Source organism: Schistocerca serialis, chromosome 1 (assembly GCF_023864345.2).
Source record: "Schistocerca serialis cubense isolate TAMUIC-IGC-003099 chromosome 1, iqSchSeri2.2, whole genome shotgun sequence".
Classification (NCBI taxonomy): Eukaryota; Metazoa; Arthropoda; class Insecta; order Orthoptera; family Acrididae; genus Schistocerca; species Schistocerca serialis.
In genome coordinates, this window is record NC_064638.1 from 848,705,861 (window position 1) to 848,721,331 (window position 15,471).

General features: G+C 42.9%; 1 protein-coding gene across 1 annotated transcript in view; it reads right to left on the minus strand.

Moving 5' to 3' along the window:
* The window catches only part of LOC126485106 (beta-1,3-glucan-binding protein-like), a 295,917-nt gene extending 280,663 nt beyond the window's left edge, over positions 1-15,254 (minus strand). Inside the window, exon 1 of the mRNA XM_050108735.1 lies at positions 15,071-15,254. Within this exon, the coding sequence (XP_049964692.1) occupies positions 15,071-15,249 (179 nt within the window). The 5' untranslated portion in view covers positions 15,250-15,254. The remainder of the gene's footprint in view (positions 1-15,070) is intronic.
* Positions 15,255-15,471: the final 217 nt, after the last annotated feature.

Sequence of the window (15,471 nt, forward strand, 5' to 3'; positions counted from 1 at the left end):
CAATGCTGTTGTTCTTTCTACGTTTTCAGTTTAATTAGTATATTGCATTGTAATACGGTTCAAATGGCTCTGAGCACTATGGGACTTAACTTCTGAGGTCATCAGTCCCCTAGAACTTAGAACTACTTAAACCTAACTAATCTAAGGACATCACATACATCCATGCCCGAGGCAGGATTCGAACCTGCGACCGTAGCGGTTGCGCGGTTCCAGACTGTAGCGCCTAGAACCGCCCCGCCACACCGGCCGGCTTGCATTGTAAGAAATACTGCAACCAGTCACAAGTTTTTTTAATGGTTTTATTGTAACATTACTAGTTTTGTGATGACATAGTTTTACGCTTATATATGCTCTGTCCAATCCATGGCGCACATGTAACAGTAAAACTACGTAATCACAAAAACTTTGTTATATTTTATGAGGAAGTTGGAAACTACTGAATCACAAAATCTTTGTTATATTTTAGGAGGCAATTGAAAAACCTGCATAGAAGTCAACGCTGTCATCTGACGATGGGCTCAGTCCTGAAACTAGTAATGCCACAACAAAATCGTTTCAAAAAACTCGTGGCTGGTTGCAGTATTGCCTACAATGCAATTTACGAAAACAGCTGCAGTGTTCTCTAACCGAAATGGATAAAATAGGCAGTTAATGTATGTTTGACTCACAATAAACGTGTTTGAACGAAAACATATTTTCTTAGTTTATCGCTCCTCAAATTCTTTGCTATGCGCCCAACATTCTTAGCTGGTCCAGTACAGGCGGTCACAAGCCACATGTCTCTGCTAGACAATAGCCTTTTGTGAGGTTGACACTAGTCGCAGAGCATTCAAACAAACCGGTTTGAACTATAGCTGGTATGTTTCAGCTCTATTTTCCGGGTAGATTAAAACTGTGTGCCGGATCGGGACGCGAACCCGTAATCTCACCTTTCGCGGGCAATGTTCTTAACGACTGAGCTATCCGCTCCCGACTCATGAGTCACGATCCACCCTAACAGTTTCGCTTCTGACAGTACCTCTCTCCCACCTTCCTGACTACCAGAAGTTCTGCATATTTTGCGGGACTAGGAATCCGGGATCGAATCTCGGGCCGGCTAACCGATTTAATCTCCTAGGAAGTTTTAAAACAGCCCACACACCACGAGGAGCGAACTTTACACTCTGAAATTCATCAGTGGTATAATCTTTATCGGTCTTATGATGACTGTACTAGACGGTAAACCACAGCACCGACTGAAAACAATCTAAAAGGGCTTTTCAGGTTGTCTCGCAAATCGTTCATGTATTTTACCACGCTGCCCCCCGAAGCTTATTAGTGAATATGTATGAGTGGCTTTAACATATTTCTTCTACAATAAATTTTTCTCCGCAGTGTGTCCGCGAAGCTTCGGAAGGCGCGTTCTTTCCATCTTCGCGGATACGCTGCAGAGTGGCGCGGCAAGGAACACAACAGTTTATTGCACTGACACGCCGCGGGCGCGAGGACCCTCTTTGTCTATTATGTCATGACGTAAATTTTATCTATAACAACCTAGCAAGTTCTTGAACTAAACGAGATTGTTAATCCTTTTTTTTTCTTCCAGAAACAGACACTGGGAAATGCCAACCAAAAACCTAATATTTGGTTCCCGTACGTGGAGGATACGTTTGTTTTGTGGAGGCGTGGTAGAGAGAAACTAGGTCGTTTTCACAAGCATCTCAAGGGATTGCTCAGACGATTTAGTTTAACATGGAGGACGAGGAAGGCGGAAGATTAAATTTTCTTGGTGTGCTAGTTTCCAAAAAAGGAGATGGTAGCTTAGGCCACACGGTTTATCAAACGCACTCACACCATTACCTATGCTAATATTCGAACCACGACCCATGACAAACACATTGGCGGATAGATCAAGGAACATCAGCGAACCAAAGCTGCCTGACATGGCATTGGAACGTATCACCAATGCATTCCTCAGGAATGCTTATTGATGCGCTAAGGTATAGATGGCATTAAGACAGTCGCGCAAAAATCACAGAGACGCACAATCGCCTGTGAAATCGATAGTTTTCCTGCATTTCATTAAGGACATTACTGATTGCATAGGAAAAATCTTGGGAAAACGCTATATTGATTTAATCTACGAAACCACTCGGAAGATAAAGGATCGCCTAAAATTGGCCAAGGATGCACATAAACCGTTGGGAAAAAAAGATATTTATAGAAATCCGTATATTTGTGGGGAGATGTACAGCAGTACTACAAAAATAAAGGGTACAAAAACGACTAAAAGAGCGCAAGGGCAATTGTAGAAGGGGGAAGATTGACAGATAAGATGTTGCGGAACATGCTTTGCAATCAGGAGACCTCCACATTCATTTTGATAGGACCCAAGTACTGGCAGCCACAGGTGGATTCCATGAAAGGCTATACAGAGAGGCCACATAGACTGTAAAACAACCCAGGAGTTTCAAAAGGAACGGAGAGGACGTGAAATTTGAATGACATTTGCAGCCCGGTGACGAAGAATACGTGTACCAGTCTTCCACCAGTCTTCTATAGCAAAAACGGGCGACGGCAATCGACAACAGCCAATTACGCTCGGGTATTCAAAGCATGTGACGTCACCCCACCGTGCGGGAGCACTCGTAAACGGAATTTTGCTGCAGTCAGTAGCGAGCCACGATGTGAAAGAAGCTATGATCCCCCTTGAAAATGTCCTCTTCCTATGGGGACGAAACGTTGGGTTTAAATGTGAAATCCATTCGACTACGGCATAATAGCCCGAAACATCTTATTAACTGTGACTTTTCCGGCAGCGAAAGCTTACATCTGATAATTACATTTTACAGTGTTCTGCTTATGTTTTGCCACGTATCTTACGCTGTCCTGTTTGCATTTGCAGCTCGGGTGTTGTGTGACACTCACGCGATTGCGTGCTTCATAAAAAAAAGACGTAAGTGCAGCAGACGAAACTTCCTGCTTGTACTAGCAGCAGCAGCTGCTGCTGCAGCCGCGGCGCAGACTAAAGGCGTCCTTGGAGTCGCAAGGTGGTTCACGGACCTGCGGCCGCCCAAGCTCCAGCAAGGCGCCGTCACAGCCACCGCAATTCCAGGGGAGCCTCTAGAGTCTAGAGTCCAGCCCAGCGGTCGTCACACTTCTCTGCTCAAGAGCCAGTATACGGACGTTGTGCGGCGGTACCTCAGGCCGCATGGATACCGATCTCATTATTAACTGGTAATCAATATAAATTAGTATGTTATGAGTCCTCAGCACATTAGCTATAGTAAGGGCACAGGAAATTGGCAACGGAGCCTCCCCCCCCCCCCCACCCTCTGCCCTGATGTGTTTCTTAAGTCAGCATCATTCGGAATTCGTGTCGTCTGTTCTCTCTTGCAAATTGCTGCCACCCTCAGAAAACCCAGAGTTGTGGTACTGTAATTGCCTGACGAGGTGTTCTTTTGTTGTCTGAGTGAGGGGATGAATCATTCTTTACTGACAGCAATTTCACTTACATTTAAATGCATTATAGTCGAACGAAGTAAGTTTGTACCACTGTTTTCCATTTTTGTCCAATACTGGACGCAAAGCAGCAGTTTCACACCACAGCAGACATTGTAACATCTGTAATATGTAAGTCTGCAGGCTTTCGTGGCCGTTGTCACTGAAATCAAAATCTTCTGGGTTCTAGCAGTGTTCTAGCAGTAGTGGACACCAAAAGATGCTGAGGAAGATCCCAGCGGAGGGGTCGAAACGTCGAACATTTTAGAAGAAACATGACGCGGCCTATCAACCCAGAATATTTTAACTTCATTGTGACATTGTGTCTTGAAAGGAGGGTATAAGATGAACATCAACAAAAGCAAAACGAGGACAATGGAATGTAGTCGAATTAAGTCGGGTGATGCTGAGGGAATTAGATTAGAAAATGACACACTAAAAGTAGTAAAGGAGTTTTGCTATTTGGGGAGCAAAGTAACTGATGATGGTCGAAGTAGAGAGGATATAAAATGTAGACTGGCAATGTTAAGGAAAGCGTTTCTGAAGAAGAAAAATTTGTTAACATCGAGTATAGATTTAAGTGTGAGGAAGTCGTTTCTGAAACTATCTGTATGGAGTGTAGCCATGTATGGAAATGAAACGTGGACGATAAATAGTTTAGACAAGAAGAGAATAGAAGCTTTCGAAATGTGGTGTTACAGAAGAATGCTGAAGATTAGATGGGTAGATCACATAACTAATGAGGATGTATTGAATAGAATTGGGGAGAAGAGGAGCTTGAGGCACAACTTGACTAGAAGAAGGGATCGGTTGGTAGGACATGTTCTGAGACATCGAGGGATCACCAATTTAGTACTGGAGGGCAGCGTGGAGGGTAAAAATCGTAGAGGGAGACCAAGAGATGAATATACTAAGCAGATTGAGAAGGATGTAGGCTGCAGTAGGTACTGGGAGATGAAGAAGCTTGCACAGGATAGAGTAGCATGGAGAGCTGCATCAAACCAGTCTCAGGATTGAAGACCACAACAACGTGACATCTTACACTTGGACTTACTGAATGCTAGGGAAGTGAAAATGTACACTAATTATGCCAGTTTGGAGTAAAATTTTAATTTTGATACTGGAATAAAGTTACACGTCATTCAGGTTAATTTCAGATCAGTCTTAAAATTTAATTTTTCCTGTACGTAATGCCAAGGCCAAATTTAGATCCTCCAAAAAAGAAAAAAAAGAAAAAAGAAATCAGGCGCTAATAAGGAGCAAAACAGAAATTTTAATTCAATATTTCAGGTTTACTCTGAAATAACAAGACATCTCTACCGACCTGGGACTGCTCAATTTCAATCACTAGTCACAACCTCTCTTCAGTGAATGCAATTAAAGAATAATCACAAGCCCAAGAGACTGCTGAAAGTTGAAAAGACAATTAAAATACGAACTAGAAGTACCAAATCTGCACTTCTAGTACACAGTAGTGTCGAATGTCATTTTTCTTTTAATCACTGTATTGAATTACAACGGACGTAATTAATTTAATTCTCCTTACCACGATCAAGTACCGCGTTTGAAGATAACCATCTCTATAATACACATTCACCAATAGACGCTACTTCCATGTCAAAATTTACACCAGGGCACCTGGTCGGTGCGGGCCGTGCACGCCCGTGTGTTGACAGTACCGGAAGACAAACAGCAGAACATTACTTCTCTCACATCCTCTAGGTCTGCAATGGCCGTGCTGCCTGTCCCTCTGCCCCTGAAGCAAGCGGTCAACTGTACTTAGCTCTCGGCCGAATTCACCAAAGTCAATTATAAATTATGCAGTCATAAAATATTACTGCCTCAGTAACTATATTTGTTTGTTACTGAGCAGGAAAACTACACTCTTTAAGGAGCTCTTAATGTTACATGACATTTTGGGATCGACTGTTATCAGTTAGATCAGTGATTCCCAACATTTCTTAGACCGTTAACCCTGACTGTAAACAGACATTAGCTAGTACTCCCTCCCACTCCTGCCGTTTGATACCACCTCCCTCCTCCACCACATTATCACCAACTTTAGTACCTAACTAAACTGTAGAGCGAAAGGCTTTCCTTGGAACAAATGTCCCATGAGTTTAGCTCCAACTACTGTTCTGGTTCAAAGATTTTTAATTCCGGTCGTACGGCCACAATCACCTCCATAACCTATTCACACGAATCTCTTGAGTACAAATTACAGCCCAGGCAGTGCACTGCTCTTTTATATTTTGTGTATGTTATACTAGTGCCATCTGTATATGTGTATATCACTATGCCATTACTTTTTGCCAGTTCTGTGTATGTCCTGTGAAGACCCGTGAATACAAGTCACAGCATTGTGGTTGTAATGGAAATGCAAACAGGTAGCTGTCAGTGAGGCTGACCACCATAAAAGGAGCAGCTTAATATACTTAAAATAACAGAAGCAAAAGAAATTAACAATCCCTTATAATTCAAGAACTTAGCTGGCTTGCTATAGATAAAACTTACGTGATGACATAACAGACAATGAGGGTTTTCGCGGATTGTCGGTGCAGTAAACTGTTATCGTGTTTCTTACTGCGTCAATCTGCAGCCTTACTGAAAAAGATGGAAGGAGAGAACGCGCCCTCCGGAACGTCGCGGACGCACTGCAGAGAAAAATGTATTGTAGAAGAAAATATGTTAAAGTCACTCATAAGTATTTACTAATAAGCGTTGGGGGCAATGTGGGGAATCTACGAGGGTTGTAGAAAAGTATTGCCTCCACCTTCGTTAATTGGGTTTGGATGGGAATATTTTAATAAATCAAACGCAGAAATAATCCTTAGAATGTGATCTTTAATTAACAATTTTCACTTTTCCACATAATCACCATCCAACTTGATACACGCAGTGGTTAGACACTGGACTCGCATTCGGGAGGACGACGGTTCAATCCCGCGTCCGGCCATCCTGATTTAGGTTTTCCGTGATTTCCCTAAATCACTCCAGGCAAATGCCGGGATGGTTCCTCTGAAAGGGCACGGCCGACTTCCTTCCCCATCCTTCCCTAATTCGATGAGACCGATGACCACGCTGTCTGGTCTCCTTCCCCAAACAACCAACCAATCAACTTGATACATTTCTGCTAACGATGAACAAGTTCTCTGAAGCCGTCACGAAAGAAGTCGACACTCTGTTTCCGCAACCACACTTTAACAGTTCTCTCAACGTCTTCATCAGAAGCGTAATGATGTCCCAGCATATGGTCTTTCATCATCGGGAACAGATGGAAGTCAGACGGTGCTAAATCGACTGTATGAAGGATGCCGTACGGTGGTGAGATTCCGTCTCTGAAGTTCTGTTGTGGTGGCACGTGGAATGTGTGGTTTGGCATTGTCATACTGCGAGAAAAATTTCCCTTTTCGTTTCGGGCCCTTGTTAGTTGTCCTTTCAGAGTTCGCAGCGTTGCGATGAAACGCTCTGAATTTATTGTTGTTCCATGATTCAGGAAATCAACATGGATAACACCCCATGTTATCAACATGGATAACATGGGGTGACTCCTTCTGCTGCCAAGGATTCAATGACTCCACGCTGCGTAAATCACGTCCCAGAACACTGTGGCCATGATTTTTCCAGCTGAGGGCTGCGTCTTGAATTTTTTTTTCTGGGGCGAGTCTTTGTGTCGCTATTCCAGAGACTGACGTTTCGTCTCCGTGTCGTAATAGTGTACCCACGTCTCGTCTCCTGTCAAAACTGAATGGAGAAAGGCGTCACCTTCATTCTCGTAACGCTGGAGGAGTTCTTGGCAGATATCAAGTCTGTGCGCTCTCATTTCAAGAGTCAGCATCCGGGGAACCCATCGTGCACTGATCTTCCGATAGCCAAGCAAAGCAATAATGCCAAATGCCGATTGTGCTTGCAATTTCTCTCTGACTGATACGACGATCGCGCCGCGCGGGATTAGCCGAGCGGTCTCAGGCGCTGCAATCATGGACTGTGCGGCTGATCCCGGCGGAGGTTCGAGTTCTCCCTCGGGCATGGGCGTGTGTGTGTGTGTGTTTGTCCATAGGATAGTTTAGGTTAAGTAGTGTGTAAGCTTAGGGACTGATGACCTTAGCAGTAAAGATTTCACACACACACGACGATCGTCCTGAATCGACCTGTCAACATTTTGCTTGTGAAACTCGGTGGTTGCTGTCACAGAACGTCCCACTCTTTGTTTGCCACGCAGGTCAGATGTTCCCGCCTCAACATCTTTAAACTTACTCGCCAGACTTCGCAAAGTACTCACATCAACACAATCACCATAAACTGCTTTCATTCTCTGATGAATCTCCTTTGGGGTGACACCTTCTGCTGTCAAGAATTCAATGGCTGCATGTTGCTTAAATCGCATTGGCAGACCGTCTGCGCAGGGTTCCATACTAAACACTGTAACACAACCGTTCAATACTATGACTTCCCGCCAACTGGAGCTGTAGAGAAGAGGCTACGGAACAAGCCAGTACCTGCCGCATAGCAAGGCTGCTAACTGTTGAAGAGTTATGAAGGTGGAGGCATTACTTCATTCAGCCCTCCTATATAAGCGATTTGAAAGACAATGTGCATAGACCTCTTAGAGTGTTTCCAGTCGAAGCTGTGGTTTTCCGTCTAGTAAAGCGATCAGAAGTTCAATAAAAATTACGAAATAATTTAGACAAGATATGCATGGTGCGAAAAGTGGCAACTGATCCTGAACAATAAAAAGTATGAGCTCCTCCATATGAGCACTTAAAATTATCCGGTAAATTTTGCTTACACGATAAATGATACAAATTTAAAGATGAAGATTCGATCAAATGGCTAGGGATGACAATTACTTACAACTTAAACTGGAGCCATAAAGTAGATAATTTTGTGGTTAAGGCGAACCAAATACTGAGTTTTATTGGAAGAACACTTAGAAGATGCAATAGAACTACAAAAGTGACTGCTTGTACTACGCTTGTCCGTCCTCTTCTGAGTATTACAGTGCGGTATGTGATCCGCAGCAGGTGGTACTGACGGAGGGCATCGAAGAAGTTCAAGAAGGGCAGCTCGTTTTGTATTTTCCTGTAATATAAGAGAGTGTCGCGGATATGATACGCGATCTGGAGTGGCAGTCATTAAGACAAAGGCGTTTTTCGTTGCAGCGGGATCTTTTCACAAAATTTCAGTCACTAACAATCTCTTCCGAAAGTGAAATACAAATTTTGTTGACTCCCACCTATAGACACATAGGGAGAAATGACAATCGTAGTAAAATAGGATAAATCAGAGATCGGTCGGAAAGATTTAGACGTTCGTTTATCCCATATGCTATTCAAGGGTGGAACGGTCGAGAAAGTGTCTGAACGTGGGCCTGTGAAAACTCTGCCAGGCACTTGGATATAAACTTCAGAGTATCAATGTGGATGAAGATATATGAAGGTTGTAAAACCCGACTCTCATCAAGCGTCCATTCCTTTTTTTTTTCTTTTCTACTGTGAGGAATCTTTCAACAAAGAAATATTCATCAATGTTCCTGTGTAAAAACAGAACATAGGATGTCGGTACTCTTACTAAACATAATTTCTGTTGTTAAAAGTATTTAGGCTTCCAATATATCGGGAGGAAAAGCACTGCAACACAGTCGAAAGGTAGGATATTTCACAATTTTAGAGTTTTATCTCCGTCCTGAGAAACTTTACTGCAATATGTCCGAAACATAATATATTTTTATTGTTTTAGAGCTTTGTCTGTGCCCTTATGAAGGCTGCAAAAACACGGCCGAAACGTTGAAAACGTTAGTATTTTAGCATTTTATCTACGCCTTGAGGATGGGCCCTGCAAATCGTCCGAAAGATCGGAAAATTTTAATATTTTGAAATTTTATCTACGCACTGAGGAAGACCGCAGCAACACGGCTGAAATTTCGGGTATTTTACTGTGTTGACATGGTATACATTTCCTGGGGAAGATCGCAGCTACACGGCTGAAACGTTAGATATTATAAAATTTCATGAATTTGAGAATTTTGTAGGATGACATGATAGTACACTCAGAAGGCTTTTAATGATATTGACAATGCCATTTGATTTTATTTTGTTGCTTTCTATTATCCTATATCGCATATGCCTCTCTTATGGTACACGGAAAGGGATTAGTCTTTTGTTTTTGAGTTTGATAAATAACGTAATAACATTGCGCTAGAAGTCTCCAGTATTCGAAGAAACTGTTTACTGTGTGCTATAATTAAGCTATAGTCGCACTATTCCATCGATTTCAACGTTCCATGCCGTGGCGAAAACGAACTACGAAAGAAACGTATGAGAGCGCTGAAAGAGCTAATGCTCATGAAGGTAGTGCTGTCAATTGCTTTGTGCTTGGCCTGTCCTTCCGTGCGGAGCGCAGAAGAGACGTTTCTGCCTCATCAGCTGATCGCTGCGGCCGACCTTGTACTCTGCTCGCAGCCAGCCTTGGCCGCAGATCTACAAGAGCGCACACACCGACATCGGGAACCTGTTGATCAGCTGCGGCTGTCACACTCCTACGTGCTACCGCGCGCACAGCTCCCAGCATTCACGCGCCTCAAAGGGTTAGAACGCGATGACCCACAAAGCGCCTAAACTAGACGTGTGGCATAGCTTTAGGCGCAATACAGACGTAGTGTATACACAAGGCATGATGGAAAAGGAACTACCTGTATTTTCTGTGGACGTATTAGGATGGAACTGTTTTGCTACCTGGAACTGAGTCGTTAAGCTGTGACAGGTTTCATAAAAATCAGTCCACGAAGTGGTAGTGGACGAACCGTTTACTACAGTGGTGGTTTTGCGTTCTGCCAAAAGACGAGAGCGAGAAGTGACTCAAAGGAAACGACAGTTAGTTACACGTTCCATACATCATCTGACCGTTTTTTTTTTTTATCGAAATGTTGTGGCAAGAATAAGTTTACAGGGCCTGTATGCAAGATTAGTTTAACATTTATGAACATATTATTTTTCAGTCCTACTCGTGCAACTACACAGGCTACCAGTTTTTCATTAAAAATTCCCCTACGGAACTGTAGAATGTGTCCAGAAGAAATAATTTTAGGTCACACTTAAATCTTGCTTTGTTACCTGACAGCCATTTTATGTTCTTCGGCAAATGATCAAAAATTTTTGTTGATGCGTATTGAACTTTTTTTTTGAGCCACTGACAGTTTTATTAATAGGTAATAAAGGTCATTTTTCTTCTAGTGGTGTAAGTATGGGCATTACTGTTCTTTTCAAATGTGAAGGACCATTAGAAGGCCTAACTTCTTCACAAGATGACACCGTGTGAACACCACATATTATTCTTATTGCTCTCTTTTGTGTAATCAATGCTTTCTTTCTAGGTGATGAGAAAGTATAGATTGCACACGCTCCAGCGTTCGTTCCTTCGGCTGTTCCAAATATTTTTGTGTGCCACTTTTCGTGAAGCTATGCTGTTCTTTTAACTTCCGGTGGAGGGCCACAAGCCTGATGCCTGTAGTAAATTACTCGTCGGCATTGCAATTCAATTGCTTTTTTTTACTTAAACATGTTACACCATAACGACGCATTATGAGGTCGAAAAACAGTAGATCAGTAATATGGCATGACAAACGTGAGCAGCCCTGGCCTTTTTTTCAGACTGTGCATGTATCTAAGCAGAGTTTTTCTGTAGGCTTCTATCAAAATTAATGTGTAATCAAACGCGGGGAATTGATAGAGAAATTATTGTGACCATCAAATGATGAGAGAGAACATGATTAGATGGAGTGTCCCCGCAGAAAATTACGCTGATGGATGAATTATCACATTTCTGAAGCTACATGAGACGTAGAACTGTCGTCTGCTCCACAGGATAAACAGCACTCGCGTTCCTAAGCTCTGGTAACAGTTTCACTTCGGCTATTTCGTAAGCAGATAAAGCGGATAAAATTCATTTACTGTGTCTAAGAAACTCTGCCTGCACATCCCGTTCCCTCAAAAAAATGTACTTAAAAAACTAACGGACACACGACAATACCGGTGACTAATCACCTAAACGTAATGAGTCGTCTATAAAATATCAGATAAGAAAACTAACACAAAACTGGAGAACTGATGATTTAAAGCCCAATTAGTTTTATGGTTACTGATCAAAGCCAGCTTATGTTACGAGATGTCTGTGCTTTTGATCAAATCGATACGTCGTTTTGCGAGGTTCAAATAAATGTCTTTACCTGCAGTCTTTTCCTCTCTGGCGAACACAATGTTGCATTGATTGTATAGGAAGAGAGAACCTGGATTCCGCCTTTTCCATATACTGCACCACTAATTGCACCATTCCACTGCGACTCACTCACAACTCGAATCTTCAAATGGTCACTGAATCCACCAGCTTTTCTCGAAAAAATGCCTAACTGGTGTATCACTGGCAGAGAAATTCAAAGATTCAGGTTTGAATCCTGGTCCAGCAGACAATGTTAACTTGCGACGTGTAATCAGATATCATGTAGTAAGAGTTCCAGTTTCCCTAATTGTCCTGTTCCCCGAAAAACAACCATCCAAACAACTTTCCAGCAAAAATAAGTTTTCAATAAGAGGTGATGTCAAAAAAGTAATTTTTTATTTTTGGATTAGACTTTCAGTAAAAAGTGATGCATACACCCCACAAGCTTGACGTGGAACATGCATGAGTTTTGTGATCACGTCTCCAAGAAGAGTCAAATTCAGCAGGAAGTAGTGACTGTTGCTGCTTCGTCATTATCATACCGGACAGTATATCAACCATCAGTTGTAGATTCCGGGCTCTAAAATGCAGAGATAATTTATATAAATATGCGATTACAGCACTGAAAAGTGGCCGGAACACCTTTCTTAGGCTGTCTGGTAATAGTTTTCATTGGATACAGGAATAATTAAAGAAAACTTTTGTTTTCTTTGTTTTCAACATCGTCAGAGTACTGACCATAGCAGACCTGATGTTATCTGTGGTTTCTCGCAGGATTTTGCCTTGTTTCCACTCGCTGCTTCAGTACTTTGTGCACTACGCTGTGTCACGCACTACCAAAGAAAAGAACAGAATAATAAATATTTTCTGGAGATTCTACCTTAAGCAAAATACTTTTTCTAGTTTTCACCATTTACTCGTACATGTTGCAGTGATGCTTCACCACCATCAGCGAGTTTCTATTCATTTTACTTAATAGCACATTTCGTGACTTGTATCGTTGCCTGTATTCTGCAGTACAGCTAGTACTTCGGTGCAGTTCGTCATCAGCAGTTTTCTTCTTGATGTTGCAATATCCACAATGTCAGAATTCTCGCAAATGTATCCGCAGTTAGGACTGTTCCACTGCTTACGAAATACAATTGTAGATGCTGAACTGTATTGAAATATCAGTTGCACTCCAGAAGACGGACACGAACGTGAACTTCAAATATGTTCTGTTAGATAAAATAAAGATATGGTGCTGCAACATCACCGAAAGATGTAGGGGTGAAGAAAGAAAAACAACCAATTATGCTTTATTCAAAGCGGAATCTTCACAATATATATATTGTCCAAGCAAACATGGAAACTGGTAGTTTAATTCCTAAGGAAAAAGGACCCTTAAATAAAGACTAGAATATTGCGAAAATAATCGGCATGGTAACTGAAATTCGCTGATGGTTCAAAACGAAATTCCAGCTCAGTGCGCTGAACCGGTGGCCACTTCGCTTTAGCGAACTCAGCTTATCAGACCAGCAAGCCTGACGGCAATCGAAATAATAACACTCTTACCTGCTAAGTAAACGCACTAAACTCTTTCTAATCCGGCCGTCAGTAGTCAGGCCTCTCAGTAATCCGGTTCACATCCAACCTCTAGTCGCTCTAGCGGAAATGACGCGTACAATAGTGAATTCTCGTGTGCGACGATGTTTTTAGTTAATTACAATGTTAGTAAGTGCTATACGTAATTGAAATTGTGGCTCTCTTTACGATTCAGTATCACGGCTTCTAAAAGGAAATACATTATACTAGACCTCAAGCAGAAACTCGAAATTAGGCATAAGTTCAACTGAGGTTCTTCGCAGAAATTGGTAGGTGCTGAGTACAATGTTGGACGAGCAACTATTTATGGCCAATTTTAATAGACGAAGAGATAATCAAGAGCGTGCAGGAAAGTTATAACAAAAGTGATGAAGAAGAGGACATAGGAGGAGAAAAAACGAAGGTACCTCACGCTGCTGATGCTGAAGCTACAGACATCTTCCTTGAGCACTTTATGCAACAATTAGAAACATGACGTACCGTTGCAATGAGTGTAAAGCCGTTGTGCGATAAAGCACACAGCTGCCGCTTATCATCATTGCGACAGTTAAAAATTTGGGACGTGTTTTATAGTGACTGTTGATACTGTTTATGTACAAACTCAAGGACTAAGTCTTCTGTGAAACTGAATTTATCTATAGAATTAACCCTCGAGCTGACGCGCTGTTTTTCGTAACGCGAGAGGGCACTCGGCATACTTCGAACACATGTAAAGAACAGCTGTCCTTATGTTACCAAGGTAAACAGGTATGTGCAAAATGACAGTTTAATCTTAGTTTCATTCAACAACGATAGAATAAATGTACACTAAATGAACTAAAGGACTGTTTAATAACAAAATAAAATGTCATTACATCACTCTGTTCCCGCGTACAAGTATGACCCCACAGTAATGACCCAGCCTAAGCATTAACCAGTACATAACCTGTGCATGTCCATTCAGTGTCTTCTCTGTGTTTTAAGAATCGCCAACTGTGTTTTTTAACTTTCTGGTGACTTTTTTAACTGTCCTCCATGAACGTCTCCATGTCAGTCTATTTTTACCTCCATTTTCTCCCATTATTCTGTTTTCAGTTCCCCTTTTTTTCGCCTTATGTATGTAACATTTTATTCTTATTTTAAGTTGTCATGTCAGTCGGCTAAAGAGCGGCGAATTGTGCCGCTGACAGCCCTCCCCTGCCCATATGGGGCAGGGGAATGAAACCACAATAAAGAAAGAGAAAACAGTGCATTTGCGTCAGATCCCAGACATTCGCTTATTCGATTATTAATTCTCTCGTAGACAAGTGCCTATTTATAGGATTCTGCTGCTAGCTCGTAATCTGCGTCATTTTCTTGCATGAGAACAGCTTATCACTGTGTTAGCTGGAGCGATAATGAAGGAATAGGTATGGGCTCAGAATCGTAAAACAACAACGGAACGGAACAAGACAACTTGCGACTGGCACACTTTATACGTAGGCTCGCCCGCTCGAGAGTTAATCCTTATGTGTTTACACTAAATGTAAGACACTCTCAATAATCCGGCTCTTCTGCTAATATGTCACCCATATGTGCAAGAAATGGCCTGATTAGCAGCTCTTCTGCTAATATGTCACCCATATGTGCACGTAATGGCCGGATTAGCAACAGTCTAAGGTTTTTTTTTCCGCAGCGATGATTTAGTTAAGTAAGGACCTCGTGAAACTGACACAGAAACTGAATATGTGGTGACATTCGTACACCTTAAGCCAGCAACCAGTGCTCGTACCGCTACGCTACAAGGCGGGCGCGGCGCGGCGCCGGGTCGCACCTGTTCTGGCGGCTGTTGCGGTAGTACTGGAACTCGCTGTTGTAGCCGCGCGAGCCGGTCACCAGGTGGTCCCAGACGGCGGGGTCCAGCGTGTCGAACTCGTCGCGCCAGACGAGTATCTCCCGCGCGGCCGCCGCCGCCGTCGCAGCCACCGCCGCCGCCAGCAGGAGCCGCCACATGTCTGAGCGCGAGAGCGGGCTGCCAGCACGCCGCACCCCGCCCCCACCTATATACCGCCGCCAGCCGCCGCCCGCCGCCCGCCGACCGCCTCACCAGCGCCACAGCTGCTGACGCCTCCCGGAAACAATGCCGCACTGCCGTCACCGCGCAACCCCCACAAACGGAAGGGAACATCCAGGACGCGCCAGCCGACAGCCGCTACGTTTACACTCTACATCTAC